This window comes from Anolis carolinensis, chromosome 4 (assembly GCF_035594765.1).
Source record: "Anolis carolinensis isolate JA03-04 chromosome 4, rAnoCar3.1.pri, whole genome shotgun sequence".
NCBI classification, from domain to species: Eukaryota; Metazoa; Chordata; class Lepidosauria; order Squamata; family Dactyloidae; genus Anolis; species Anolis carolinensis.
This window is the reverse complement of record NC_085844.1, coordinates 195,440,432-195,468,248: the sequence shown is the minus strand read 5'-3', so window position 1 is coordinate 195,468,248 and position 27,817 is coordinate 195,440,432. Positions and strand designations below refer to the sequence as shown.

Below are 27,817 nucleotides of genomic sequence, written 5' to 3'. Positions count from 1 at the left end.
TATTCTCATACAATAAGGCTAGATTTACAGATGGAGGCAGTATGAAAATAAAACACAGTGGAAAATACCTTGAACTAACATGACTACATCCTTCTTTAGAATTAGGGATGGAAATAGTACATTAACAAATGGTACAAAAGGCACAAGATGAAAAAGGTTATTCTATATTTATGCCCTAAAGTCACCTGCCAATTTAAGGCAACTCCATAAAATTTCATAGGGTTTTCTTAGGCAAGGAATCCTCAGAGGTGGTTTTGCCAGTTCCTTCCTTGAAATGAATACAGCACCCAGTATTCTTCCATTCCTCACTTGCCTTGCAGACAATTTTATTGTTCAGAAGGTAGAAGAGGCAACAAGCAGGTTGGCTACTCTCAATCTCATCCTAACAAACACGGATGGCCTGATCAATGCAGGCAAAGTGGTCGGATCCTTAGGAGAAAGTGACCATGTGTTACTGCAGTTTGCGATACAAAGAAAGGCCAAAACTAAAACAAGTCAAACTCGCATTATGGAATTTAGGAGAGCTGACTTCTGAAAAATGAAGGAAATACTGAGCAGCATTCTGTGGACGCAAATACTAAGACAAGAGAGTTAAGAATGGGTGGGAGCTTTTCAAGAGTGAAATACTCAAGGTACTATTGCAAACAGTGCCAACAAAGAATAAAAATAAGTCAAGTGCAAAGAAGACAGAATTGATGTCCAAAGAACTTCTAACTGGGTTAAGATTCAAAAGAGACAAGAAGTGGTAAAGGGGAGAAATCACCAAAGAAGAATTCAAACAAATAACCAACTCGTGTAAGGAAAAGGTTCGCAAGGCTAAATTGCAAAATGAGCTCAGGCTTGCCAAGGACATTAAAAACAATAAAGAGGAAGAACAAGGAGGCAATAGGGCCCTGTGAAGAGAAGATGGGGTAATGCTGACAGGGGATAGGGAAAAGGCAGAACTACTTAATTCCTTCTTTACCTCAGTCTTCTCACAAAAAGAAAGCCGTCCTCAAACTCAGCAACCTGGAGTGGACGAAGGATTAGGGGAAATCCAACCCCAAATAGAGAAACAAGTCGTCCAGCAATACCTGGCCACTCTAAATGAATTCAAATCCCCAGGGCCAGATCAACTACACCCAAGAGTATTGGAACTAATGGAAGTCATTTTGGAACCACTGGCAATCATCTTTGAGAGTTTTTGGAAAATGGGACAAGTCCCAGCAGATTGGAGGAGAGCAAATGTGGTCCCTATCTTCCAGAAGGGAAAAAAGGACGATCCAAACAATTACTGTCCTATGTGTTGTCGAAGGCTTTCATGGCTGGGATCACAGGGTTGTTGTATGTCTTTCGGGCTTCCCAGTGACAAAGGACTCTTGCCACACCCTGGACTCTCCGCAGATATATATTTTTTCCTTTCCTTGTCTAGTTTATCCATGCCTCATAGCCTCTGAGGATGCCTGCCATAGATGTGGGTGAAACGTCAGGAGAGAATACTTCTAGAACATGGCCACACAGCCCGAAAGACATACAACAACCCAATTACTGTTCGGTCAGCCACACGTCAATACCAAGCAAGGTTCTGGAAAAGATAATTAAGGAAGTGGTCTGCAAACATTTAGAAAGGAATGTGGTCATTGCTAATAGTCAACATGGATTTATCAAAAACAAGTCATGCCAGACTAATCTGATATCTTATTTCGCTAGAGTTACAAGCTGGGTAGATGCAGGGAACTGTGTGGATGTAGTGTATTTGGATTTCAGTAAGGCCTTCAAAAAGGTCCCCCATGACCTTCTGGCAAACAAATTAGTCAAATGTGGGCTAAGCAAAACAGTTAGGTGGATCTGTAACTAGTTAAGCAAATGAAAACTAAGGGTGCTCTCCAATGCTTTCTCTTCATCCTGGATAGAAGTGATGGGTGAAGTGCCGCAGGGTTCTGTCCTGGGCCCAGTTCTGTTTACCATCTTCATTAATGACTTAGATGAAGGGTTAGCAGGCATGATCACCAAGTTTGCAGACAACACCAAATTGGGAGAGATAGCTAATACTCCAGAAGACAGGAGCAGAATTCAAAATGATCTTCACAGATTAGAGAGATGGGCCAAAACTAACAAAATGAAGTTCAACAGGGACAAATGTGAGATACTCCACTTAGGCAGAAAAAATGAAATGGCTCAACAGCAGTACATGTGAAAAAAAAACTTGGAGTCATCATGGACAACAAGTTAATCATGAGCCAACAATGCAATGCAGCAGCTAAAAAAGTCATTGGGATTTTGGCCTGTATAAATAGGAGTATGGTGTCTAGATCCAGGGAAGTCATGCTACCCCTCTATTCTGCCTTGGTCAGACCACACCTGTAATATTGTGTCCTATTCTGGGCACCACAGTTAAAGGGAGATGTTGACAAGCTGGAATGTGTCCAGAGGAGGGCAACTAAAATGATCAAGGGTCTGAAGAACAAGCCCAATGAGGAGCGGCTTAAAGAGCTGGGCATGTTTAGCTTGCAGAAGGGAAGGCTGAGAGGAGACATGATAGCCATGTATAAATATGTGAGGGGAAGTCATGTGAAGGAGGGAGCAAGCTTGTTTTCTGCTGCCCTGGAGACTAGGACACGAAACAATGGCCTTAAACGACAGGAAAGAAGATTCCACCTGAACATTAGGAATAACTTCCTAACTGTGAGAGCTGTTCAACAATGGAACTTTCTGCCCTGGAGTGTGGTGGAGGCTCCTTTTTTGGATGATTTTAAACAGGGGCTGAATGGCCATCTGTCGGGGGTGCTTTGAATGCGATTTTCCTGCTTCTTGGCAGGGGGTTGGACTGGATAGCCCACATGGTCTCTTCCAGCTCTATGATTCTGCTAACTATATGTGATCCTGCTTCACTTCCATGAACAGATGGGATCTAGAACATTTAGGGATTGAGCCCCCATGTTGTAATTAGCAAATGATAAAGCAGTTGTTTCTCAAACACAGATTCATGTCATTCTTACACTCTACATCAGTATTCCTCCTGCCCCAGACCAAGGGCACAACTCAGACAAACATGCAGATTCACACCTCACAGTTGGCAATGGGATAGTAGTGTTAAAAACACATTTAACATGTCGTCTGAATTTTAAGGAGTCTGACAACCCCAAAAATGCCTCATGCCATTGTGTATGCCCTGAACAGAAGTATATTGCCATATTAACTACTGACAAGCAATTTTGTCACTTTTATTTGCCACTGTTCTATATTTGATCATTTTTCTTTCCGTATCCCATAGTATATACCATGTTTTATCTCTGCATCACTTCAGGTCTTTCTGTATCCTATCTCCCATGGTTTTCTTCTAACAGTAGTCTCACATGTTATTCCACTGTGCAGCTCCTTCTAAAACTCTGTCTCTGCCATACACATGCCTTACTTTCAATCCTCACCTCTGTTACCTTTTCTTTCTGCTTCAGATATCACCTCAATAATTTTTGTTTGTTTCACTGTCAAGCCTCTCTGCGTCCTCATCTATTATTCCACTTTCTTCCTTGAGCTTTCTGTACCTTGTTCTGACCCCCCTTTTCATGCTAAAGACTATGCTAACAGAGCAAAAAACATTTATGACCTGAAAAAGTTCGGGACACAGTCTACCCAGCATGGCTTGTTCCTTGCAACATACTGGAAACGTAATACCTGCTCCCTCACTATGCCCAAATCTAAGGATGAATAGTATTCTCAAAGTCATCCTTGTGATTAATGAGCCTATGAGATCCTAGATGTTGGTTCCCACAATGAGGCAGGAATAGGCTTCAAACAATACATGTTTGGCATTCTTTTCGTCAGGGCTGCCTAAGGATGGGAGGATCTGTCAAACTCAATTTCACTCAGGTTCTTAATTTCCCCCACTTTGAAGTTCATTCCATTTCATTTTGCACTAGAATGTCAATTTTTCCCCAGCCATATAGAAAATTACAATTGTCTTGCTTTAAATGTGTGAACTTTGTGCATACTTCTTAAACAATTTTCCAGTGATTAAAGCATCTGTGATCAAATTTTAATTGTAAAGTATTTTAATGTATACACTGTGTGTACACATTTGTAAAGCATATAAGTTTTACAAATGGCACCACAAACTTGGAAATGTGCAGACTTCTGACATAAGCAGTATTCTGGTTCATTTTAAGTATGGCAAAGGACCAACTTTGCAATTTTATACAGAACACCAAATCAAACAAATTTCTCACCAAACTTAACAAGGGAATACCCACATGGCTACCTCTGTGGATCTCCAGTGGGGTAGGGCATGCAAATCTGCATTGTAACCCCTTAGAATTAAAGACCTGCAGTGAAACTAGCAGTAAAAAAAATCCTTGAATGTTTACAACCACATAGCCTCTTTTCAGCTGAGAATAAAGGATTTGTGAGTTTGTAAAAAATATATATAATTTTCGGTGTAATCTAAATGCCCAGGAACCATTTAGCCTTTGCACATCAAGAAATGGGGTTGGACTGGATGGCAGGGGGTTGGACTGGATGGCCCATGAGGTCTCTTCCAACTCTACTATTCTATGATTCTATGAAATGTGCCAACAGGTCAGACATATGTTTTGAAAAATACATGTCTAATATAACACACAGCAGTCATGAAGAGCTATGGATCCCTATCTGATATTACAAACCATAGTTGCTGCTATGTAATACCGAAAATGACTCTTAATTTGTGAGCTATTGGGCAAAATAAATACCTTAGGTGCTCTTTACTATTCAAAGAGGGAAGAGGAAGTTGACAACATCAGATGAGGGAAAGAAGCAGCATTGAAACATGTTCCAATCAGTTTTGTTTTCTTTATAAAACCTAGATATGGCAAACAAGTGTTCTAGTATTGCGGGTGGACACCTTAATTTCAGCATTGTCAGATCCTCTGTCAATGGAAGCATATTTTGTGGATGGTCGAGGGAAAGATGAGACCTCATTTATTTTCTGAAGGCTAGTGGTCAGAGGTAAATGTAAAGAACTCTTGTAAAAATCATGTAACGAACCCCCAATTTCGAGAATTCTGTTCTATTAATAGGTTATTTCATACTATTTGTCTAATGAAACACCCTCTTCATGTATCAGTTGCTTTAATACAATGTCATTTTATCCAATGTGATTCATTACACAGAAAGAGCTACAAGGCAATAGTAGAACTCCTGCCACTGAGGTCACATACCTTCTTTCTCCCACAGTCCATAAATCAAAAGGATGTGGAGGGGACAGGGGAACTAATGCTTAGAGACCGCCTTGAAAGGTTTTAGCATATTCTGGATTTCTAGCTAGGGCTAGAACACAGAAAATGCAATGAGGAAACTAGTGGTGAAGCGATGGAACTAATAATGCATCCCTGCCATCCTTTGATGGCATATGAACAAAGTATGAATCAAGAGTATACTCAGTTGGAATAGGTAAAGTCATCTATAATTACAAAAGAAGGTCTATTAGTGGGGCACACACACACACCTTTGGCTTCCTGTTTGTAGCTTGCTTAATCAGAAAACCATTTAGAGGTGCAGACTATAACATGAATTTTATATAAAACTATAACTGTATATAAAATACATTTTACAGGAACTTGTTTAAATGACCATCAATGACTATTAAACTGAAGACTTGATGTTATTTGGCCAGAAAACTTCAGAAGCACTCTATCTTTGGAGTAATTTTAGGCCTTGTTAACAAGAGACTCTGGACTCCTGTAAAAAAAAAAAAAAAAGGGGGGGGGGGAGAGACTGGTAGCACAACTGTGGAGAATTAGTGCAGATTTCATTTGATTTTTATTCCTCTATCTCATAATATATGAATAGAAAGATTCATGCTTTGTTATAGTGACATTTTTAAATATGCTCTGAACTGTGCCCCCAGCACTAAATAAAAAGACAGGAAAGAAAACTAAATGAACACGACCATAGGAGACAGAACTACGCTAATATATATGCCTACATACCTTTACATTCAGCTGAATGCAAGCCTCTTTTATACCTGTGCTCTGAATTTGTAAGCAAAACATAAAAGCACAAGGCTATATGCTGTTAGTATCATAGTTGAAGACATCACATGCTGTTTGAAAATTTCACAGCAGTTGTATTCCCTGAAGCACTTTCATATCTGGTGTTTTGAGAACACGATTATAGCATAGCATAAGCTATTATAGCTAGAATTTGTTGTATTGTAAATAATTACATAGTAGGAAAAATTCTTCCTCTGGCAGGTGAATTGACTACGTGTCAGCTAATAATTGTTTTCTAGACTCTACTGACTAGGATTATATAATTCTTGAACAAGCAAGAGTGAACAATCTTTCAAGTCTCTTATTTTGCACTTCAATAGGTTAACTATCTGCCATCATCTATGGATGAGGCTTTGTGATATGGCGAGCAAACACCACCATCACAGCTTCCAGCAATTTGTTTCATGGGCACAATACTGTTCAGGGAAGCTTACATTAACTAGAAATGAAGAGATTCCTTGCCTCACATGAGTGGCAACAAAATAAAGGAGGGAGAAAAGCATAGGAAAACTATTTGGGGTGTTTAGAAACAGTGAGCTCAACTATATTTAACTGAATTACAAAGAAGAAGTTCCATCAGGATTAAAGTGCACAACCAAAGATCAGGGAGTCTACTGCTGCAGCTCTTCTCCTATTCAGAAAGCTAAGGTCTTCCACCAACAGACTGCCTGACCGAAAATTTGTACTAAGCATTCCTTTCCCTAACAAATAAAGGCATGCCAAAGAGTTTGCAGCAAAGTTTCTCCACCCTTCCACAACAAGAAAGCTCTTGCACATACAGCTTTTGTGTGTTTGAGACTCCCTCAGGTCTACATACATTTTTAGGTTACACTGAAATTTTGTTTTTGATGTGGAACTTACCGGTAATCTTTTTAAAGAATACATCCAGAAATGCAATGTGCAAATGAGTCAAGTATGTGTTTTGCTAACGTATGCATGTATCGTAGTATGCACAGTCAAAAGCAAAGACAAGCTTCAGGTCCCTGTTATGTATACTGAGTTGCAAACCCATTTATACAAGAAAAGGCCTTTAATTTGTGATGTGCTTGAAAATGCCTTAGATGCTCTGAGCCACACTTTAGGAGAAGGACTGATGGTGGGGAAAGAAATACAATAATCACACTGAGTCAACAGTGTGATGTGGCAACTAAAGAAGTCGTTGTGATTCTAGACTGTATCAACAGGAGGATAGTGACTAGATCAGGCCTGCACAACCTGTGGCCTGCCAGGTGTTTGCACTTCCAATTCCCAGAAGCCCTAGCCAGCTGGTCTAATGGCCAGGAATTCTGAGAGCTGAAATCCAAAACATCTGGAGGGCCACAGGTTGTACAGGCCTGATCTAAATCAATTTAAGTAATGGTGCCCCTCTATTCTGTTTTGGTCAGAGTACTGTGTCCTATTCTAGACATCACAATTCAAGAAAGATATTGTTAAATTTATTTATTTATTTGATTTAATTTATATACCGCTCTTCTCCCCCAGGGGGACCCAGAGCGGTCTTACATAATGGCAAGATTAATGCCACATATAATACAAAATATAGAAAAACAAACAATAGTAAAAACACACTTTAAAACCAATATCATACCCTATTAAAACAGTAAAACACTGTGTGACTGCTATAACAGGGCCAGTAGCATTGGGCCAAAAGTCAGAGCCAGTCTTTATTCAACTTCACATTAATCCAACGAATACATCAGATTATATCAACCGTATCTTAGGATGGGCCAAAAGCTTGGTCCCAAATCCACGTCTTCAGCTGCTTCCTAAAAGACATGAGTGAGGGGGCTTCCCTACAAACTGGAATATGCCCAGAGAAAGGCGGTCAAAATGATCAAAGCTCTGGAAGCCAAACCCTATGAGGAGTGGCTGAGAGAGATGGGTGTGCTTAGCTTGGAGAAAGAAGGGTGAGCGGGGACATAATAGCCATTTTTAAATATTTGAAAGGATGTCACATGGAGGAGGGGCCAATCTTGTTTTCTGCTCCACTGGAGATTAGGACATAGAGCAATGGATTCAAATTGTAGGAAAAGAGACTCCACCTAATCATTAGAAAGAATTTCCTGATGGTAAGAGATGTTCGACAATGGAATATGCTGTCTTGGAGCTAGGTAGAGTCTCCTTCTCTGAAGGTTTTTAGGCAGAGGCTAAATGGCCATCTGTCAGGGGCGGGGTTGTTAGTGTGTTCCTGCATGGCAGGGGTTGGACTGGATAACCCTTGTGATCTCTTCCATTATATAATTCTATGAAAATACTAAAAAGAAGAAAAAAGGAGAGATAATAAAGATGGAGTGAAGAGACACCTACAGATGGAAAAACAAAAAATAGAAGTAACAAATTAAGAGTGGAAGGACAGCTGGAAGATGATGAAACACAAAGGAGGAGACATGGAAAGCATAGACGTATCTGTTGCAATTCAAAGAGAAGAGAGAACGCAAGCAGTATGTGTGAGGAAGAGATAAATGAACTATATTATATGGGCTATAAAGGGTTCTGGGTGGCTAAATAAGAAAGAATGCAAAGGATAGCTGCAGTAAGTATTATCATGCAGGGAGGAAAAAGAGGGAGGGTTAACTAAAATGAGAGTGCAGAGAGAACAATGTGTGTATCATTGAGAATATGGAGCAGGATTAGACAACTTGTAGACCTCTAGAACACCACTCACACATTTACAGAGGGAGTGCTTTGTGGGCAGTCATGAACCTCCTCCCCCTTCCCTGCCCCAAAGCACACAAAAATCAACCTACACGAAGAAGCATTTCCAAAGGGGGGGGGGGGGAGATGATAGGTCCTTGATTAAGCCTTTACATGGAAGTATTCTACATACAAGCTTCAATTACTGGCTGAGTAACACCCAGATGTGACACTAATTACATTATCAATGTACAAATAATCCCAAGAGGCAATGCAAAAAGAAAACATTTAGGTAAAACTGGCCAAAATGTTTTCTCACAGTGATCAGGTGCATTAAAATAAATACTCAAAATAAAATAAAACAGCGTTCTCAGAATGTATCCCTGTAGCATGGGGCATACTACACTTGTGCTTACATATATAACTCAAGGGACCTGTTTCAGCCACAAGCCATTTAGTCTTCTATCTACATTTAAACCCACAATTGTATCATTGAGCTCAATCATTAGAGACAGATGGCTAATAAACTACATAAAGGATCCTTGTCCTATTTTTTCTTGATCAGGTACTAGAGAAAAAAAATCTCCTGCTTGAAAGTATGGCTTCCTCTCTAACTTACAACTGCTTTAGTGAAACTGCAGCCTTCAAACAAGCCATGACTTCACAAACGGAATCAACAATGGTTACAGGAAGGCAAAAATGAATAACTGATACAAAATTCAAATATTTGTAAGTTCTTCCTTTTGAACTTTTTTCTGCAATAGCTTGGGACACAGCCTACTATAATAAACATGCGAAGTAGCAATGACTGAATCAACCATAATTTTGCGAGTAGTATCAGTCCTAGGGAGCAAAACATTAGGAGCTCAGGTCTTTGCCTGCTTAGCTATCAAAAAACTCCCAATAATGATGACATGATTGAATTTGGAGGGCTGATCCTAGTGAAATGCAAACAGTGCCAACAAAGAAGAAAAATAAGACAAGTGCAAAGAAGCCAGAATGGATGTCCAAAGAACTTCTAACTGAGCTAAGACTCAAAAGTGACATGCACAAGAAGTGGAAAAGGGGAGAAATCACCAAAGAAGAATTCAAACGTATAGCCAACTCCTGTAGGGAAAAGGTTCGCAAGGCTAACCTTGCTCACGCTTGCCAGGGACATAAAAAAACAACAAAAAAGGCTTTTTTGCTTACGTAGGTAGAAAAAGGAAGAACAAGGAGGTGATAGGGCCACTGCAAGGAGAAGATGGGGTGATGGTGACAAGTGACAGGGAAAAGGCAGAACTACTTAATGCCTTCTTTGCCTCGGTCTTCTCACAAAAAGAAAGCCATCTTCAACCTCAGCAACATGGAATGGACGAAGGATTGGGGGAAATCCAACCCCAAATAGGGAAACAAGTTGTCCAGGAACACCTGGCCTCTCTAAACGAATTCAAGTCCCCAGGGCCAGATCAGCTACATCCAAGAGTACTGAAGGAACTAGCGGAAGTTATTTCAGAACCACTGGCAATTATCTTCGAGAGTTCTTGGAGAACGAGAGAAGTCCCAGCAGATTGGAGGAGGGCGAATGTGGTCCCTATCTTCAAGAAGGGAAAAAAGAACGACCCAAATAATTACCGTCCAGTTAGCCTCATGTCGATACCAGGCAAGACTCTGGAAAAGATCATTAAGGAAGTGGTCTGCGAACACTTAGAAACAAATGCGGTCATTGCTAATAGTCAACACGGATTTACCAAAAACAAGTCATGCCAGACTAATCTGATCTCTTTTTTCGATAGAGTTACGAGTTGGGTCGATACAGGGAATGTTGTGGATGTAGCGTACCTGGATTTCAGTAAGGCCTTCGACAAAGTCCCCCACGACCTTCTGGCAAACAAACTAGTAAAATGTGGGCTAGACAAAACTATGGTTAGGTGGATCTGTAATTGGCTAAGCGAACGAACCCAAAGGGTGCTCACCAATGCGTCGTCTTCATCATGGAACGAAGTGACAAGTGGAGTGCCGCAGGGCTCCGTCCTGGGCCCGGTTCTGTTCAACGTCTTTATTAACGACTTAGACGAAGGGTTAGAAGGCACGATCATCAAGTTTGCAGACGACACAAAACTGGGAGGGATAGCTAACACTCCAGGAGACAGGAGCAGAATTCAAAACGATCTTGACAGACTAGAGAGATGGGCCGAAACTAACAAAATGAAATTCAACAGGGACAAATGCAAGATACTTCACTTCGGCAGAAAAAATGGAAATCAAAGATACAGAATGGGGGACGCCTGGCTTGACAGCAGTGTGTGCGAAAAAGACCTTGGAGTCATCGTGGACAACAAGTTAAACATGAGCCAACAATGTGATGCGGCAGCTAAAAAAGCCAACGGGATTCTGGCCTGCATAAATAGGGGTATAGCGTCTAGATTCAGGGAAGTCATGCTCCCCCTCTATTCTGCCTTGGTCAGACCACACCTGGAATACTGTGTCCAATTTTGGGCACCGCAGTTGAAGGGAGATGTTGACAAGCTGGAAAGCGTCCAGAGGAGGGCGACTAAAATGATTAAGGGTCTGGAGAACAAGCCCTATGAGGAGTGGCTTAAAGAGCTGGGCATGTTTAGCCTGCAGAAGAGAAGGCTGAGAGGAGACATGATAGCCATGTACAAATACGTGAAGGGAAGTCATAGGGAGGAGGGAGCAAGCTTGTTTTCTGCTGCCCTGCAGACTAGGACACGGAACAATGGCTTCAAACTACAGGAAAGGAGATTCCACCTGAACATCAGGAAGAAGTTCCTCACTCCCCCGGGCTGTGGTGGAGGCTCCTTCTTTGGAGGCTTTTAAGCAGAGGCTGGATGGCCATTTGTCGGGGGTGCTTTGAATGCGATTTCCTGCTTCTTGGCAGGGGGTTTACTGGATGGCCCAAGAGGTCTCTTCCAACTCTACTATTCTATGATTCTATTATTCTAAGTGTGCATAATAATAATAATAATAATAATAATAATAATAATAATAATAATACTTTTTTGCAAGAATTTGAAGAACCAGCACTTGAAACACCTGTTGAACCACCAAGAACCTTGACAGCAAGACAACAAGAGCTCAAGGATAAGATCATGGCTCATGCTGCAGCAAATGCAGTAAGAAAGCGGCTCCCAACTCTAAAAACAGTGCCCAAGAGACACCTGGCGCCTCTCATGAAAGATGTGAATACAGTATTCTCCACTGTTCAAATAACATCAATCAAACAAACAAACCAGTATGCCTACAGTGCAGCAGTGATAGTAACAGAGGAGCTTGGGTTCCTACAACCAAGGCAGCCCCAAAGAAAATCAACTGGAAAACCAAAGGTCAGGCTAGAGTTGAAAATCAAAAAATTTAGATCAGATGCAAGTAACCTGAAAAATATGAAAGAGAAGAAACTGAAGAATGACAAAATCAAGCAATACCTGATCCGAAAGTACTGTCCGAACACCAGAAAAATTGAAGAAGCTTTGGAAATCGTGAAAAAACAAATTACAGCAACAGCCAGAAAAATTGAAAGATATGAAGCCAGAATCATCCAGTACAGACAAAATCAAGTGTTTCAATCAGACCAAAGACAGTTCTACCAGAGTCTGAACCAAACAACAGACACAGTAACCATAAAGCCAGAGAAAACTGCAACAAGTTCTAGAAAGAGCTTTGGGAAAATAATAACTACAACAAAAATGCTGGGTGGATAAAGGAGTTTGAAGGAAAATTCTCACAGAACAAAATGGAACAGATGGAAATAACAACTGAAATGATCAGAAAACGAGTGCAAAAAGTCAAGAACTGGACATCGCCTGGTAGTGATCAACTTCATGGATTTTGGCTAAAATATCTGATTAGTTTACATGGAAAAATGGCCCAACAATTCAATGAGATACTGCAGAAAGGAAGTATCAGTGAATGGCTAACAACTGGAAGAACATACCTGATACAAAAGGATCCAGCCAAAGGAGCAGCACCAGGAAACTACAGGCCAATAACGTGTCTGCCCACTATGTTTAAACTACTGACTGGCATCATAGCTGACAGAATTCAAGACTATCTTGAAGAAAAAACATCTTGCCAGATGAACAGAAAGGCAACAAACGGAAAAGCAGGGGCACAAAAGACCAGTTATTGATTGACAAAATGATTCTGGAGAACTGTAAAAGCCGAAAAGCTAATCTTCACATGATGTGGATTGACTACAAAAAGGCCTTTGCTTCACTCCCACACAGCTGAATCATCAAGTGCCTGGACGCTATCGGGATCAGTAAAAACGTTGGCACCTTTATTGAAAACATGATGGAGCACTGGAAAACTGAACTGTTGGAAATGAAAGCTATGGACTTGTCAACATCAGAAGAGGAATTTTCCTGGGAGACCCATTGTCCCCTTTGCTTTTCATTATTGCCATGATCCCCCTGTCAACAATCTTACAAAAAACAAATCTCGGCTATCAAACATCTAAGAAATCTCACTAAATTTCGCATCTGATGTACATGGATGACCTGAAACTGTATGGGAAAACGGAAACTGAAATCCAGTCTCTGACTACCACTGTCTGAATTTTTAGCATTGATATCAGCATGGAGTTTGGTTTGGACAAATGTTCAACAGTGGCATTGATGAAGGGAAAAATCATTGAAAGTGAGGGTATAAATATGCCTAATGGCCAATTCTTTTAGTGAAGAATTTGCTTTGCTTGAAGTCAAAAATCAGAAACTCCTCAAAGCACAGCAGACAAAAAATCAGTACAAGAAAACCACACTACAAACTAGAGCTGACAGCTGGCACAACAAAACATTGCATGGAAAGTTCCTTGACAAAATTGAAGGAAAAGCTGATAAAGAGAAGACTTGGCTATGGCTCACGAATGGGACACTGAAGAAGGAGACAGAAGGCCTGATCCTTCCAGCCCAGGAGCAAGCCATCAGAACAAATGCAATTAAGGCCAAGATCGAAAAATCAGCTGATGACCCAAAATGCAGACCGTGCAAGGAAACCGATGAAACCATTGATCATATCCTCAGCTGCTGTAAGAAAATCGCACAGACAGATTACAAACAACTATGTGGCCCAAATGATTCATTGGAATTTATGCCTGAAGTACCACCGCCCAGCAGTAAAGAACTGGTGGGATCACAAACCTGCAAAAGTATTGGAAAATGAGCACGCAAAGATACTGTGGGACTTCCGAATCCAGACTGACAAAGTTCTGAAACACAACACACCAGACATCACAGTTGTGGAAAAGAAAAAGGTTTTGTCATTGATGTCGCTATACCAGGTGACAGTCGCATTGACGAAAAACAACAGGAAAAACTCAGCCGCTATCAGGACATCAAGACTGAACTTCAAAGACTCTGGCAGAAACCAGTGCAGGTGGTCCCGGTGGTGACTGGCACATTGGGTGCTGTGGCAAAAGATCTCAGCCGGCATTTGGAAACAATAGACATTGACAAAATTACGATCTGCCAACTGCAAAAGGCCACCCTACCGGGATCTGCGCGCATCATCCGAAAATACATCACACAGTCCTAGACACTTAGGAAGTATTTGACTTGTGATTTTGTGATACGAAATCCAGCATATCTATCTTGTTTGCTGTGTCATACAATATAATAATAATAATACTTTATTTGTATTCCGCCCTATCTCCCCAAGGGGACTCAATAGAACTCTTTCCAAATAATTTTATGGACTAGACTTTTCCAGGATTCCTCTTAGAATTGATTCAAATTGATCCAAATCCATTCACTTACTGATGCCGTGATTCCCTTTTTGGTTTCAGAAAGTAACTCAGTTGTCTCAGACTTCCACTTGCTTAATGGGCAGCAAGCATTGCTAGGCTGTTATCAGAATTTGACGGCTACACAATGACTCTGGCTTCCCGTCTGAGGGAGTGATTTGTATCAGAGGCTGTGTGTGACAGTAGCAGAATTATGTCATGTCTGGAGAAAGAAATCTTATCAGGACTCTGGCTGAAAGGCAGAGATGACCAGCTGCAGGAACACAACACACACCCCTGCTCTGGAGATAGCATTCTCCTGCACTCCCTGCATTTCCCATTCCAAGGAGGCATCAGCTTTTTTGCTCTCCAAATCGCACTGCACACAGAACACAAACAAGATATGGGCAAACAAATTGAGAGAACTTTAAATTCAAGAGGTCAAATGAGAACTATCGCAAATGAGAACAATACACATATACCATTCCTCTTCACACTTCAGTGGTGTAAAATGATCTTTAGGTAAAGGTAAAATGATTTTACTTTACTTTAGGTAAAATGATCTTCAAAAGTGTCTTCAGTATGTCTAATGCATTAATTGGTGCTTGATCATTTAAAACCAAGAGCAAATGGAGGCACCTATGTTTCTACACTCCTTTACTCCTAAACACAGTGAAAGGGATGTTCCCTAAACACAGAATGTAAGCAGATGCATTGTGCCAAATCAGTATAAATTATCTGCCCTAACAGTGCTCTCTAGGGTTAGAGAGGTCTTTCTTAACCCTTCCTAGGGATGCCAGGGATTAAACATGCAGGTCAAGACAGCCATAGCCCTGAGTTTACAGAACCTGAGCAGAACTGTCGATGACATAGTGACTTGGAGGTCTCCCATTCATAGCATTACCATAAGTTGAAGTTGACTTGATGGCAACATACAGAACTTATGGTTTCTTACTGAACCTCAGCACTTCTCCATTGTTTTCTGCACAGCTCCTGTTTATTGTAGATACTGACAGGACTGATAACTGCCCAAAGACTTTCAAAAATATGATGTCTCCATGTGTCAGAAAACTATATAAACCATGGTGATAATAGTAGCTGTCAAGGCCTCAGTTATGTTACATGCAAATGTGTTTGAACTGGAAACAGACACAGCCCGTTCTCACATGTTATAGTTGGGAAAACAGGCACCAACTGTTGGTGACCTAGCTAACACCATATAGAGTCTAAATAGGACCTTTGAAGACTGCTCCATCCACAAAATAATATTTTACAAAGGTTAAGTGTCCTTCTCATAGTCTTCTTTCCCTAGGCTTTTAATCACTAGCAAGTTTTCTCTTTCTCTTTCACACACACACACCCCTATCCTATCAAGAGACTTTTTGTATCCTGGGGAGAACTCCCAATGCTCAGGAAAGCCAGCCTGAGTGAGTGTAGCTAGCTTGGCTGCGGTATCTTCTATTTGGCACATGCAATGAGATATCAGCCCCCAGGTTATCATTAACCTTATTTTCTATTTCTAGCATCTCTAACTCCCCTTCTGCTTTTCCTGTAGCCAAGCCACGTGAATGCAGCTACAGACCTATTTCTGCAGCCTTATAACGGAACAGATTGGTCACATGCTGTTGTCACCCACCCACACTTTACTGCCCCCACCTCAAAGGGTTGAAGCTGATCCTTCTGAGAGACAGAACTGAGTTCCATATTTTGTGTCACCATCCCTAAAGCTTGACACATTTGAAGGTACATTCTCAATTTGTCAATTATGTTGAGGTGAGGGTCTGCAGTTTTCTCATTAGAGAGCTCATATGAGAGTGAAGACAAAAGCCACAGAAGCCAGGATGAACTGGCTAGGATTTTGTCCACTAGTACCCTTACGATGGGGATGTTGGCATCTATTAACCTCAACATATCTTTCCCAATGGTCCCATCCTAACTGGGCGTCACTAAAATTGATACTGACTCGTCCATGCATTGACTCTTCCCATTTGGTTAATAACTGAAGAAGGGACTTGCCACCTTATCACACGGGCATTTTGGCCCCTTGCAACACTTTGGGGACAGGGCTTGCCAAGTGTCATTACATGAAGCTTGGCAGGCCCTGTCCCATTTATCTTTGAAGTGCCAAGGAAGCGTCGCAAGATGCTTCATCAGCCACTATGCCTTGGTGTTTTCTGGGTGGCTCTAATGGAGCTACTCACATTTTTCAGCCATTTCCCCCATCTGATGGGGACATGGGACAGGGCACCAATGCACATTGCCGCCCTTTCCCCATCTGATGGGGGAAGAAAGGAGGGCGTGTGGGGCACTGCAAAACAGTACAGGGGAGGAGGGACATGTAAAGAGGTCCTTGTTCATCTTCCTGGTGAAAATTATTTATTGCATTGCAAGGGAGATGGACATTTTTTTCTTTTCTCAGTTATTTTGAAGGAGGCAGAAAACTAAGGTGTTGAAATTGGCAAGCACCATTTTACCTGTTTCACTTTAATCTCTGAAGAAATTCTTCAATTCAGAGTGCATTGCTATAGGAAGCCTTTCTTTATGGATTCCCAGGTTAACATAGTTTCTGACTACCTCACCATTAATACTAAGATAAAGTGGAGTAAAATTGGACCTGCAAGCTGATGTTACATATAGGCTACTACAAAATTATCTTTCATTCACAAATGTAAGCAGAAATAGAGTTTCAACATGCAGAGATCATCCTGAAAAATTCTATCATTTTGCTAAAAATGAAATCATTAGCAGATTGCTGACCACATGAACTCCTCATCAGGCTGCCTTACATTTAATTTTCGTATAATTTACAAGATCCTCTTCATAATCAGTACACAGTTATGTTACAACTCAAAAATTGGCACATATAGTTGAGCAGCCCGCTCCCCCAGCTCCTTACTGGAGACGACCTTCTAACAAAAACAGTGTTGACATCAATTCTGTTGTGTATCCTCCAACTTTAGCATTTGAAACAGAATTTCAAACTTGGAAGACCAATATTATAGGGAAGCAAGGTGTTCTAAATGCATTTAAATCCAAAGGTAAGCTTTACCTTCCAGGTAGCTGTGTTTCTCCTGAAATAGGCAAACATCCGTGTGAACCAATTGTAGATTTCATTCAATGTTAGCTGCCTGTCGGGTGTCTCAAGGATAGCCTGCATTTAAAGAAGATGAAGAGTTAGTCCCAAGCACTACCCCTATCATATTATGTCTGCTTCAAAGTACACTATTATAAAGAGACATCAGAACATTTTGCAAAAAAAACTAATACCCAACTAGCACTTTTTCAACTTCATTTGTCAAAGAACTCAGTATAGAGCAAGTCAAGACATCCATATTTCTTAATCGATATGTGCAACATTAGGAGAAGACTAGCGGCCATAATACAGCCATCTCCAATCCAATACTGGTTCCATGTTGTAGATTGTTACTCCCAGCCTGGCCTATCCAAGTATTATTTCAGTGTCAGATACTGGCACACATTACTACTAAAACATAAGCTCTATCAGTGATAAATGATGTAGCAGACAGTAAACAGCAGGAAAGCATTCCAGTACTTTCACTGAAAGGGTCTAGCACCCCTCAAAGTGAATGGTCAAGTTGAGTCTACCCACTTCACCTGTAAATTCCAGGCTATCTCTCGGCTAACAATTAAATTCCCCACTGCTGGTTATATGTGCACCCCAAAAGTGAGGCCAATGGAAGATGGGCTCCCAAAGGTTACATAGTGCAGAAGCAAACAAACGACCTATCTTCCTCCAATGGCTATGGGAACTGTACAAGCAGATTAGCAATGAAAAAAAGAATGCTCCAAGTTTGTTCCTAGTGGTCATATTTTTCCCAATCTTAAACTGCAAGACAAATGCAAGAAGTATTCAGAAAGGTCACTAATAAGGGTTAATACTTTTATACCACTAGACAGTTGCTAATGTTTGGCCACGATACTAATGCCATTCGCCTGGTGGCAAAGGCCCAACTCACTACAGCACAGTAGCAATATATTTATCATGAAGATAATTCATGAAATCATTGAGAATCAAGTGAGTTGCAGTTCATGAAGGGGACAAATTTTAGGTTTCTATGGTGAAAGTAAGTTCTAATGTATTTCTCTCAAGATGTAGGGAAATAGTGCTGGCTGACTGAAGAAAGTTCAACAAGTATGGCTGAAAACTAGCAATTGTATGAGAACACATCTGGACAGGTTAGTTTGACTTCAATCCCTGTGGTCCTGATGCTAGCTATGTAAATCAGGATCACCATTAACTGGATTCTTCCTTGCACCATCTTTCTCCAGGATGTCTGGTTGAATAAGGGTCTGAGGGTCTCTTTTATTCATTTGTCTCAAATAGAACCACAATGTTAAGAAGTTTTAAAAAGAACATGATAATATTGAGGGTGACAGGATTATGGTCTATACTGGATCCTAAGGTACCTAGCAGAAGGGAGTGTGCACTATTATTAAATATGCCCCCAATGATACTGCTGCCAAGAAGACTGGTGGCTACCACCAGGGATTCAATTGCCCTTGAAACAGAGGGATGTAGGGTAGAAGCATTTACAAAGGCATACAGCATGGAGAGAATAAATTTTTCTCACATTTAAAAACAAAATTGTGGGTAACCTAATGAATCTGGCAAGCAGCAGATTCAGAACTATTTATTTATTTATTTATTTATTTATTTATTTACAGTATTTATATTCCGCCCTTCTCACCCCGAAGGGGACATAGGGCGGATCACATTGTATACATATAAGGCAAACATTCAATGCCATATACACATAGAACAGAGACAGACGCAGAGGCAATTTAACCTTCTCCTGAGGGGATGTTCGATTCTGGCCACAGGGGGGAGCAGCTGCTTCATCATCCACTGTGATGGCACTTCCTCATTCCAACGTCATAAATTAGTTAAATTTGCCTCTCCACTTTATAAGTGGTACCGTATATCCTACTTGATAGATGCAACTATCTTTCGGATTGCTAGGTCAGCAACGAGCAGGGGCTATTTTTTATTTTTTAATTGACGGGTGCTCACCCCGCAACGGGCTAGCCTCGAACTCATGACCTCATGGTCAGAGTAATTTATTGCAGCAGGCTGCTCACCAGCCTGTGCCACAGCCCGGCCCGGCAAAAATAATGTAAAGTTGGCTGCCTAATAAAGCTAATTTTGAAATGTTTACAGGATTAGAGAAATGCATGAGCAATATTTTCTCAGCCATGGCAGCTCAGACTCAGAGGCAACATGCTTCAGAACTAGCTGACACAAACAACAACGGATGGGGTTTCATCACACTCTACTTTATTATTATTCCAAGAACATCAGCCTGACCCCAGCAAGATATTATAAGATATTATTGGGTCCAATCCAACATTTTTACAGATATGCACCAGATGCCTAAAACATGGGTGAGGAGGGAAAAGAAATTAACATAAATGCACTCCACACCTTGGCCTGATTGACAAGGGTGCCACATTTGTATTTGAACAAACTGGCCACTGGCAGCTGTCAAAAGGCTTGTCAGGTCTTGGTTGTCTAGAAGAAGTTAACCTGAAATACCTGAAATAGAAGAAAGGGACCCCAGGAGCCATTCTAATTCACCTTTTTTCCCTTTTTCTTTTGCATAGGCTACAAAGGACCAGTGCCAGCAAAAATATAATGGAAGTAATGATCATAGCATCTAAAGCATATTTTTACAAGCAGAATAAAGGTATATATTTAACTAGTGGAGAAAAGGCAGGTGGGTCACAGAGATAAGAGCAAGCCATAGCTATACAACACCCTATAGTGCCTACTTCAATTGACTGAGAAGTGGAAGATGATCACACAATGCAATACCACAAGGGAGCAATAGCAGCCATTCGCCCAAAGGAATTTAACTTTTTTCAAGGATGTGTTGTTGGCACAAGAGATTGCAGTTCATCCAAGAAACTGATACAGAAAAATTCCACCTGCTGAGTCTGAAAGCCAAGGCTGAAAGAAGATTGTGGCTGTTATGGACCACTAAGATTAGTACTTATGAACTCTATTGCTTATACACTGACACAACAGGAAATGTGAAGTTAAAAGTCATGGCTTGAACATCAGGAATAAGGTAGTGCAGGATGGCCCCACTGTTAACACTGTTCCACACGTCATGTAAATGGAAATAGTAGCTAGCAACAAGTAATTTAATTACATCAAGCTGTGGATAACCATTGATTCTCACAAAGACTACAAACTAGAAAACAGTGTTAGAAAAGAAAAGCCTTTCAGTGGAATATTCTGTTATTGGTGCTTAAATTAGTAATTCTGCTGAAATGACTTCAAATTACATATTTCATTAGGTAAATTTTGAAAATCCCTGGAGATCATGAGGTGGCAGATATGGTTGCCATTTCTGTTTCTGAAAATTCCCTGCACACTCATTCTTTGTGCTTGTAGTTAAAGCATCATTCATCCAGGTGACTAAACAAGCACCTTCTAATATAACTGATCAAATACACCCTTGAAATAAAATCAAGGAGTTGATAGCTTGATTATTTAAAGAAAGGCAATGGCAAGTTCATAATGCCACCTTCCCCAACCTGATATCCTCCAGAACTTTTGGATTTCAGGTTCTGTCAGCAGTACCCAACTTGGGCAAATGTTAGTCCAAAACATTTGAGGCACGCTAGGTTGAAAAAGACTTTCTCCCACCCACCTTGCAAGTAAGTTGAGGTATAAATTCAGTCAATGATGTTAAGGCTGACTGTTAAGATGGCTGGCAACAGTCTGCAAATGTTCATCTCCAGCCCCGCTCTACACTATAGAAAAAGAGAACAAATAGCCATCTGCCTACCCGTTTATTGCTGCAAACTAGTATCAGTTGTAAAAGGCTGAGATGAAAAGCAAACCAAAGGCCTATCTGGACATTCAGGACCACAGGGAACTTCTGCAGTACAACAAACACGTAGCTCTATATTTTTCAATAGATTCCCATCCCAGCCACTTCCTCTGATCCCAAATCAGCTCAAAAGGCAAAATTCTAAATCATATCACTAGCAGTCTTGTGCATTTTTTGCAAGCTGCATTCAAAGTAAGCGTAAGCAACAGCTGGCTCACATTGTACATCAAAAATAAGGAGTCTCTCACCTGCCGGATAAGTGAGGCATATGTGAAGGGAGGTCGGACATCTGCATTTTTGTAAAACTCGTGATTCTGTGCAAGTTCTGGGGAAAGACAGAAAAAGTAGTAAAGAAAACCAAGGCATTATCCAAATGAGAAGCTACATGACAATAAAACCATAGAATCATAAAGTTAGAAGAGCCCATTAGGACATTCCAGTCCAACCCCTTGACACACAGGAACATCCAGTCAAAGCACTCCTGACATCCAGCCTCTGTTTAAAAACCTCAACAAAGGATTCTGATTCTGCTGTGGCCTCTTCAGCAACTCTCACCTGAGGAGATTGGTGTGCAGAACTTCTCTGAGTTCCTCCTGCGAATGGGCCCTACATTGTGTAAAGTGGATGAGCTGATGACAGAAGGGCCCTGCCGCAATGGAGTAATGGGTGCGGTAGCAGAGGTGGGGGGATGAGGTAATCCATCAGGGAAGGTATCACAAGTGCTCTTTGAGAGGGTGGCACTGGAAACCAGGTTCAGCTGTACAAACAAGACAAAAAAAAAAAAACAACAACCAGGGTTAGGATCAATTCACAAGACGCAGGGGTTATGTTTTGTTTAAATAAAGCAAATGACTGATCATGACTTATTAATAAATTAATAAATACATGCAGCAGACATGTATCCACCATGGTGAGGCTATATTATATCTCCTAATCTGACCTACTTAAAATTCCAGCCAGTTATACCAAGGGATGGAGGTCTATTAAAAACCTTCAAAGAAGGAGTTTCCATTATGCTCCGAGATAGCATATTCCAGTGTCCAATAGCTTCTTCTGTCAGGAAGTTCTTTCTAATGTTAGGTGGGAGCTTAAGCCTGTTTTGTGTATTGAGTGGGTGTGAAAGAGCTCCCCCCACCCCCAAGACGTACTCATTCATCTCCATTCCTCCCCGTTGCAAACTTGACCAATTCCCCTGAATATAAAGGGATACTCTGCTTGGACCTTTTGAGAAAACGCTGAGGCAAAATAGATGTTAAGTAATTCTGCCTGAAAGATGCCCTGCTACCAATATGGCAGAACTCCATCCCATGGTATAACTCGTTGGATTTTAAGATAGGTTTGGGGGGGGGGGGGATTTACAATCGTATCTATGGGACCACAATCATAAATGTGAACGGGAAATAGCTACAAGTTCATAGGTCTAACTTATATTGTAACTGACTAATAGAATGCCAGCCCAGATGTATGAACAGTCATTATCCAAGAGATTCACCACTGAGGCTCAGCTACTAAAATCAGCTATAGCAGATTCATACAAGTATCTCAAATAAGAACATGAGACCTATCAATTGCAGACACATGGGAAAAGACCACATTTGGATTGGAACTGGATCATTGCTATGCATAAAGGCATCCCAAAACTCTTTATCAGTTAAAGCAAAATCAATAATTATATGAAGACACTAGCTGTGCCCGGCCACGCGTTGCTGTGGCGAAGTCTGGTGGTATGGGAAATAAAGTACTGAGGAATTGGTGGTAGTTAAGGTAAAGTGTAAAGGTTTTCCCCTGACATTAAGTCCATTATAAATGGGTTATATAGCTGTGTGGAAGGGCCTTGAGTCTACACTGCCATATAATCCAGTTAAAATCAGATAATCTGTATTTTATAGGCAGTGTGGAAGAGGCCTAAGTGAGGCCTAACTCTGCCTGTCCCCTGGGCTGAGTGGGTTGCTAGGAGACCAAGTGGGCGGAGCTTAGCCTTCTAACTGGCAGCAATTGGATGAAAGCAATTATTTCTCTCCCTTTAATTAGGACTTTATTTTTCTTTTCTTTTTGTTGTATGAACGTAGAGGCATGGATGAGGGGTTGTGCTGCCAAGTTTAGTGTTTCTGGGATGTCTAGTTTTGTTGTTTTGTCCTAGGCCGAAATTTCATTACCCTTTTATATATATAGATGTATATAACCATGCAGACATCCGGAAGAAAAAATGAGATAAACCTGTCTAATGGAAAGTCCTAATTCATATATATACTGGGTAGATGTTTGTAAAAGCAAGAAGAGGAGTTAAACTTTCAGTGAAGACAACTCAACTACTCTGTAGGAGCTATTCAGCATTATTAAGCTCAAGTTAGAGTGGGGAGCTGAATTTATGAGATAATGGACTATCTAAACCTATATATTGAGAAGCAAATATGCATAGGTCTGAAGCCTTAGTAAGCTCATGGCTTAGGCAGAACTTTAGGGGCCTTTTGGTCTTTAGCCCATATTTTTAGCCATCATAGTACACCATTTTCTATGCAAAAGCCCATATTTCAACTTAATTTCAGGATGAGGAGCAATTGGCCCCACTAGTTTTCCCCAGCAGCTAAAGCTTCTTTATTTTTCAAAGTTTTGTTGCATATGGCAACAAAATAGTTTTAATGGTTCAACTGCTTATCCTCTCTACTTAGCTAATTGTTTTATATTGTTGTTGTTTTTTTTACAAAATTGCAATACTAAACATTGCAAACATGTACTCTATAAACTAATTTTGCATGGAAGATCAGAGTATAAATATCAAACAAAACAAATCCATAAATGATTGTGGAGGAATGAAGATTTATTCTCTCTCTGCCTCCAGTTTGAGAGAGGTGCTACCCTTCTAAAGAACAGGAGGGACTTTCAAAGACTGGGGGTGGGTTGAGAAATACAATTCTTGTCAGTGATGTAAGTTCTTCCAACAGGAACACAGATTGATGTGAACTAGAACGTCAAGGGAGCATATATCTAGCTATGCTACTATCAGTTTTCCCTGATAGATGTATGGTTTAAATGACTTGGAATAGCTGATAAGGCAGTAAAATGGACAATGGCTCAGGAAGGAGCCAGTGGCACACCCTATACAGTAGAAGATTCTGGGGTATGCTTGTATTGGTATCAGTTTTATTTCAGCACTGTGAGTGTTGTTTCAACAGTTCCAGTACTTTTCAGCAGTTGCTGGTCCCACCAGTCTGCAGCTGATGGGAATGGCACAAAAGCAGTTTTTTGATGTGGCTATTTTTTTTTTCAAGCTGAGACAAGCTAACATAAGTGTGATTTGAGCATGGTCAGTATTTTCATAGACCACTTTCTGTACAGCTGGTGTTCAACAGCAGCGATAGCTGTCTGAAAATGTTATATGGTCCATGTTCATAGCATCATAGAGTTGAAAGAGACCAAAGGGCCATCCAGTCCAACCCACTTCCATGCAGGAATGCCCTCCCGATAGCTGGCCATCTAGCCTCTGTTTAAAAACCTCCAGAGATTGAGACTTCATCACACTCCAAGGGCATATTCCACTGTCAAATAGCTCTAACTGTCAGTGAGTGAAAATTGTTTTTCCTGTAGCTTGAATCTACTGCTACGTTATAGCAAGGCTTCATCAGTCTGACTTAATTTGGTGATTATGAGTAATTCTGAGGAGTTTACCTGGTCTGAGCAGTGTGAATCAAGCCCCTGCCACCTGACATGGAAATGGAAGCATGAGTTCAGAATAGGAAATAGGAATATCAGCCTCAAGGATATTGTCATTCTAAAGGAAGAATAACGAAGTGCCAGTCTGTGGCAATTTTGGGTCGATATTATAATTTTATCCAATGCTCCATAATTTCATCTACTTACAGGAATTTCCTTAGTGCACAAACATGAATTTAATTACAGGAGAAAGATATTTCAAGGTGAAAAATTAGTAGTGGGTATTTTAGCAACTTTACCACTTTGGCTTCCCCACACCGTTGTGTTCTCTACTAAAAACCTGGTGGCTCATATGTCTTCCTTAGGAATAGTCCTTTTTACCTTAAGCCTAGCAGAGATGTCGCGTGTTGTTCCAGCCCTACATAATTTTGCCAGGATGACAGGAAGCTGGTAATCCTTGTTATAAAAAAAGAAATTAAGTTAAATAACATAGTGGGAGTGGGAGCAGGGATAGGCAGGCTGCTACTTACAGGCTGACTGAAGGGCTTTGGCTCTGAAGGTCTCATATGGAGGTGGGCCATCATTGCCTGGAGGCGTTCACTCTCTTTAGCTAGCTGTGGATAGAACCAAACAGAAAATCATTTGTCTGAAGGAAGTTTCTCCCTTTAGTGATCAATTCACTTGGCTCACAGTTCATTATCATGGCGTTCCAGAAGTTCACTTCTATGTGCTGCTCTCAAATGTCATCTTCTCCATCCAGAGCACACCTCCTTTTGCTTGCTCCACTGAGCCTCAGTGTGCACAAGCTGTCCTCTTGCCTTGACTAACATTTCCTACATGCAGTAATGTGACAGTGCAATGCTGTTTCCTTTAGCTCTTGCTGTGGTGCTCTGCTAGAGTCCTCCTGGAAGCAAAAAACTGCCATCTTCCCTAATTCCACAGTAACATTGACTTTTCTTGAGAACCACAAACCTAGCCAGGGTATCAAATTTCCAAGATGGTGAGAACTGCCTTTTCCTATTCCATATCAAAATCTGGATGTGTAGCTACGGTTTCTACTCTAGGGCATCTGCTGTGCCTTAACAATAGCTGTACCAGTGACCTTGCTGTAAGGGAACTAGCTTTGGGCATACAGAGATAGAAGAACCTACTATTGACAAACGGAGTCACACAGTATGTACAAACCACAACCCCAAAATACATTTCATCCATCACCTTTCCACTCAGTGCTCCTCTTTTCATCCATCGCACCACATAACCTTATATAGGAATCTCTTTACACATCCCCACTCCCAATCGAGGCTGCTGGATCACTTGCACCATCTTTCTTTTTGCAACTCTCTCAGGTCAGATATCTCCTTGTGCTTCATACTTGTCCATATTCCCATTGCTTCGTCCCTAACCACTGCTTCTTCTTAGTCATCTATCACTCCCATCCTGCCTTCCCCAATCCACCCACTCACCTGCCCATCCATCTCTACAGATGTGCAACATTGCTTTAATTGCATGCTTCTGGGGTGTGTGTTTATTTCTCAGTGTGCGGAGAAGGGTGAAATATTCGCTGTGGCATAGGGAGAGAGTTTGAGTGCTGCAGAAACAATGGGATCTGACACCATCTCTCTTTGTGTCACCTTCTCTTTCTGAGTCCTCCCCTCAAACTTTGCCTCAGTTCCTCCCTGACCTGATTGGGCCCCTATGCAGAATGTAGGACACACCCAAAGAGGGCATGTCTTTCTTCTCCCACTGGGCCTGAAATCCTTGCCCACAACAAAAGGAAAGGCCAGTGAGGCAGGAGTTAAAGGCAGCAGCCAGAATGGAGTTTGCTGAAAGTTTGAGCGGCTCTGACGCAAGGACGCTCTGGCACTGTCATGGCTCTCATTAGAGATGACAGATCCACTCTCGTGATGCAGACACCCTTGCTGCCCACACAGCAGGAGCTCTGCGGTGAAAACGTTATAATTGGGAGCACTGGTGGCAGGTTCTCCTTTTCACGCACTGAGCTTTCTGCTCTTTTAAAAGAGTCTCTCCCCCACATCCCCTCTTTTAAGCTTCAGTAATTGCTTTCAGCCTTTTGCTTTAGTGAGTGTTTGGGAACAGGATAGAATCACATGGTTTGACTCAGGGTGTGTAACAATCTTAACTCTGCTCTTTGAGTGCTGCACTCCTTTCTAATTTAATACTTCTCTTCTGGCATGTCTCTACATTCACTCTTAGGCACTCCATCTGTAACTACTGACTAAGTTTAGCTTCCAACAGAGGCTGCCTGTGCTATGCATTATAGCTGGCTGGCTCCTTAGCACACTCTTTCCTCTGCCACTAATCCTGCTGCTGCAGAGAGACATGTTCCTGGGAACACTCTAGCTTTCATTCACATCCTGCCACCCATCCCCAGATTCTATCAAGCCAGTATCAATACTAGCAAAGCCGGGAAGTAAGAAAAGCATTTTCTGTTTATTTCCCACATTAACTTATATTATAGACCACATCCTGCTTTGCCATGGCCTATACAGTATCACTTATTTACAAAAACAAAACCCATCACTCCTTCCAACTGATCAACACTCTCATGTTGCATGTGTGAAACTTTTCTGAGTGTCTTACTACAGGAGGTATGTGACTGCTACTCAGACCACTAGCAGCACATAATCTTCTCTTACCCCTGATAGCATCAGTTAATACAGGACTGGAGAAAATGAGGTCCACAGGCTGCATGTAAGTTTTGTGGCTCTCCAGACACCCTTCAAGCTCTAGAGACACTCACAAAATTAATTGGGAGGATTAAAAAATACAAATGCATTTGCTTCCCTTACTCCTCTCAACCCACCCACCTACTCCTAAATGGTCCAAAATAAACTAAAATGAAGTAAAAGTGACATCATGTCATTCTGATTCAGGAAAAGCCCACCACGTTGCCTCTGAGATTGTGCAAGAGCAAAGATAAGTCT

At 41.2% G+C, this 27,817-nt stretch overlaps 1 protein-coding gene across 7 annotated transcripts in view; it reads right to left on the bottom strand.

Moving 5' to 3' along the window:
• The window catches only part of foxp4 (forkhead box P4), a 206,002-nt gene that overhangs the window by 21,301 nt on the left and 156,884 nt on the right, over window positions 1–27,817 (bottom strand). For 5 of the 7 annotated variants that reach the window (XM_008109697.3, XM_008109692.3, XM_008109693.3 and 2 more), the window contains exons 10-14: window positions 25,403–25,486; window positions 25,254–25,328; window positions 21,777–21,978; window positions 21,470–21,546; window positions 17,411–17,512 (exon numbers count right to left, since the gene is read on the bottom strand). In XM_008109697.3, the coding sequence (XP_008107904.1) occupies window positions 17,411–17,512; window positions 21,470–21,546; window positions 21,777–21,978; window positions 25,254–25,328; window positions 25,403–25,486 (540 nt within the window). The remainder of the gene's footprint in view (window positions 1–17,410; window positions 17,513–21,469; window positions 21,547–21,776; window positions 21,979–25,253; window positions 25,329–25,402; window positions 25,487–27,817) is intronic. The other 2 variants (XM_008109699.3, XM_008109698.3) reach the window with 1 other exon arrangement.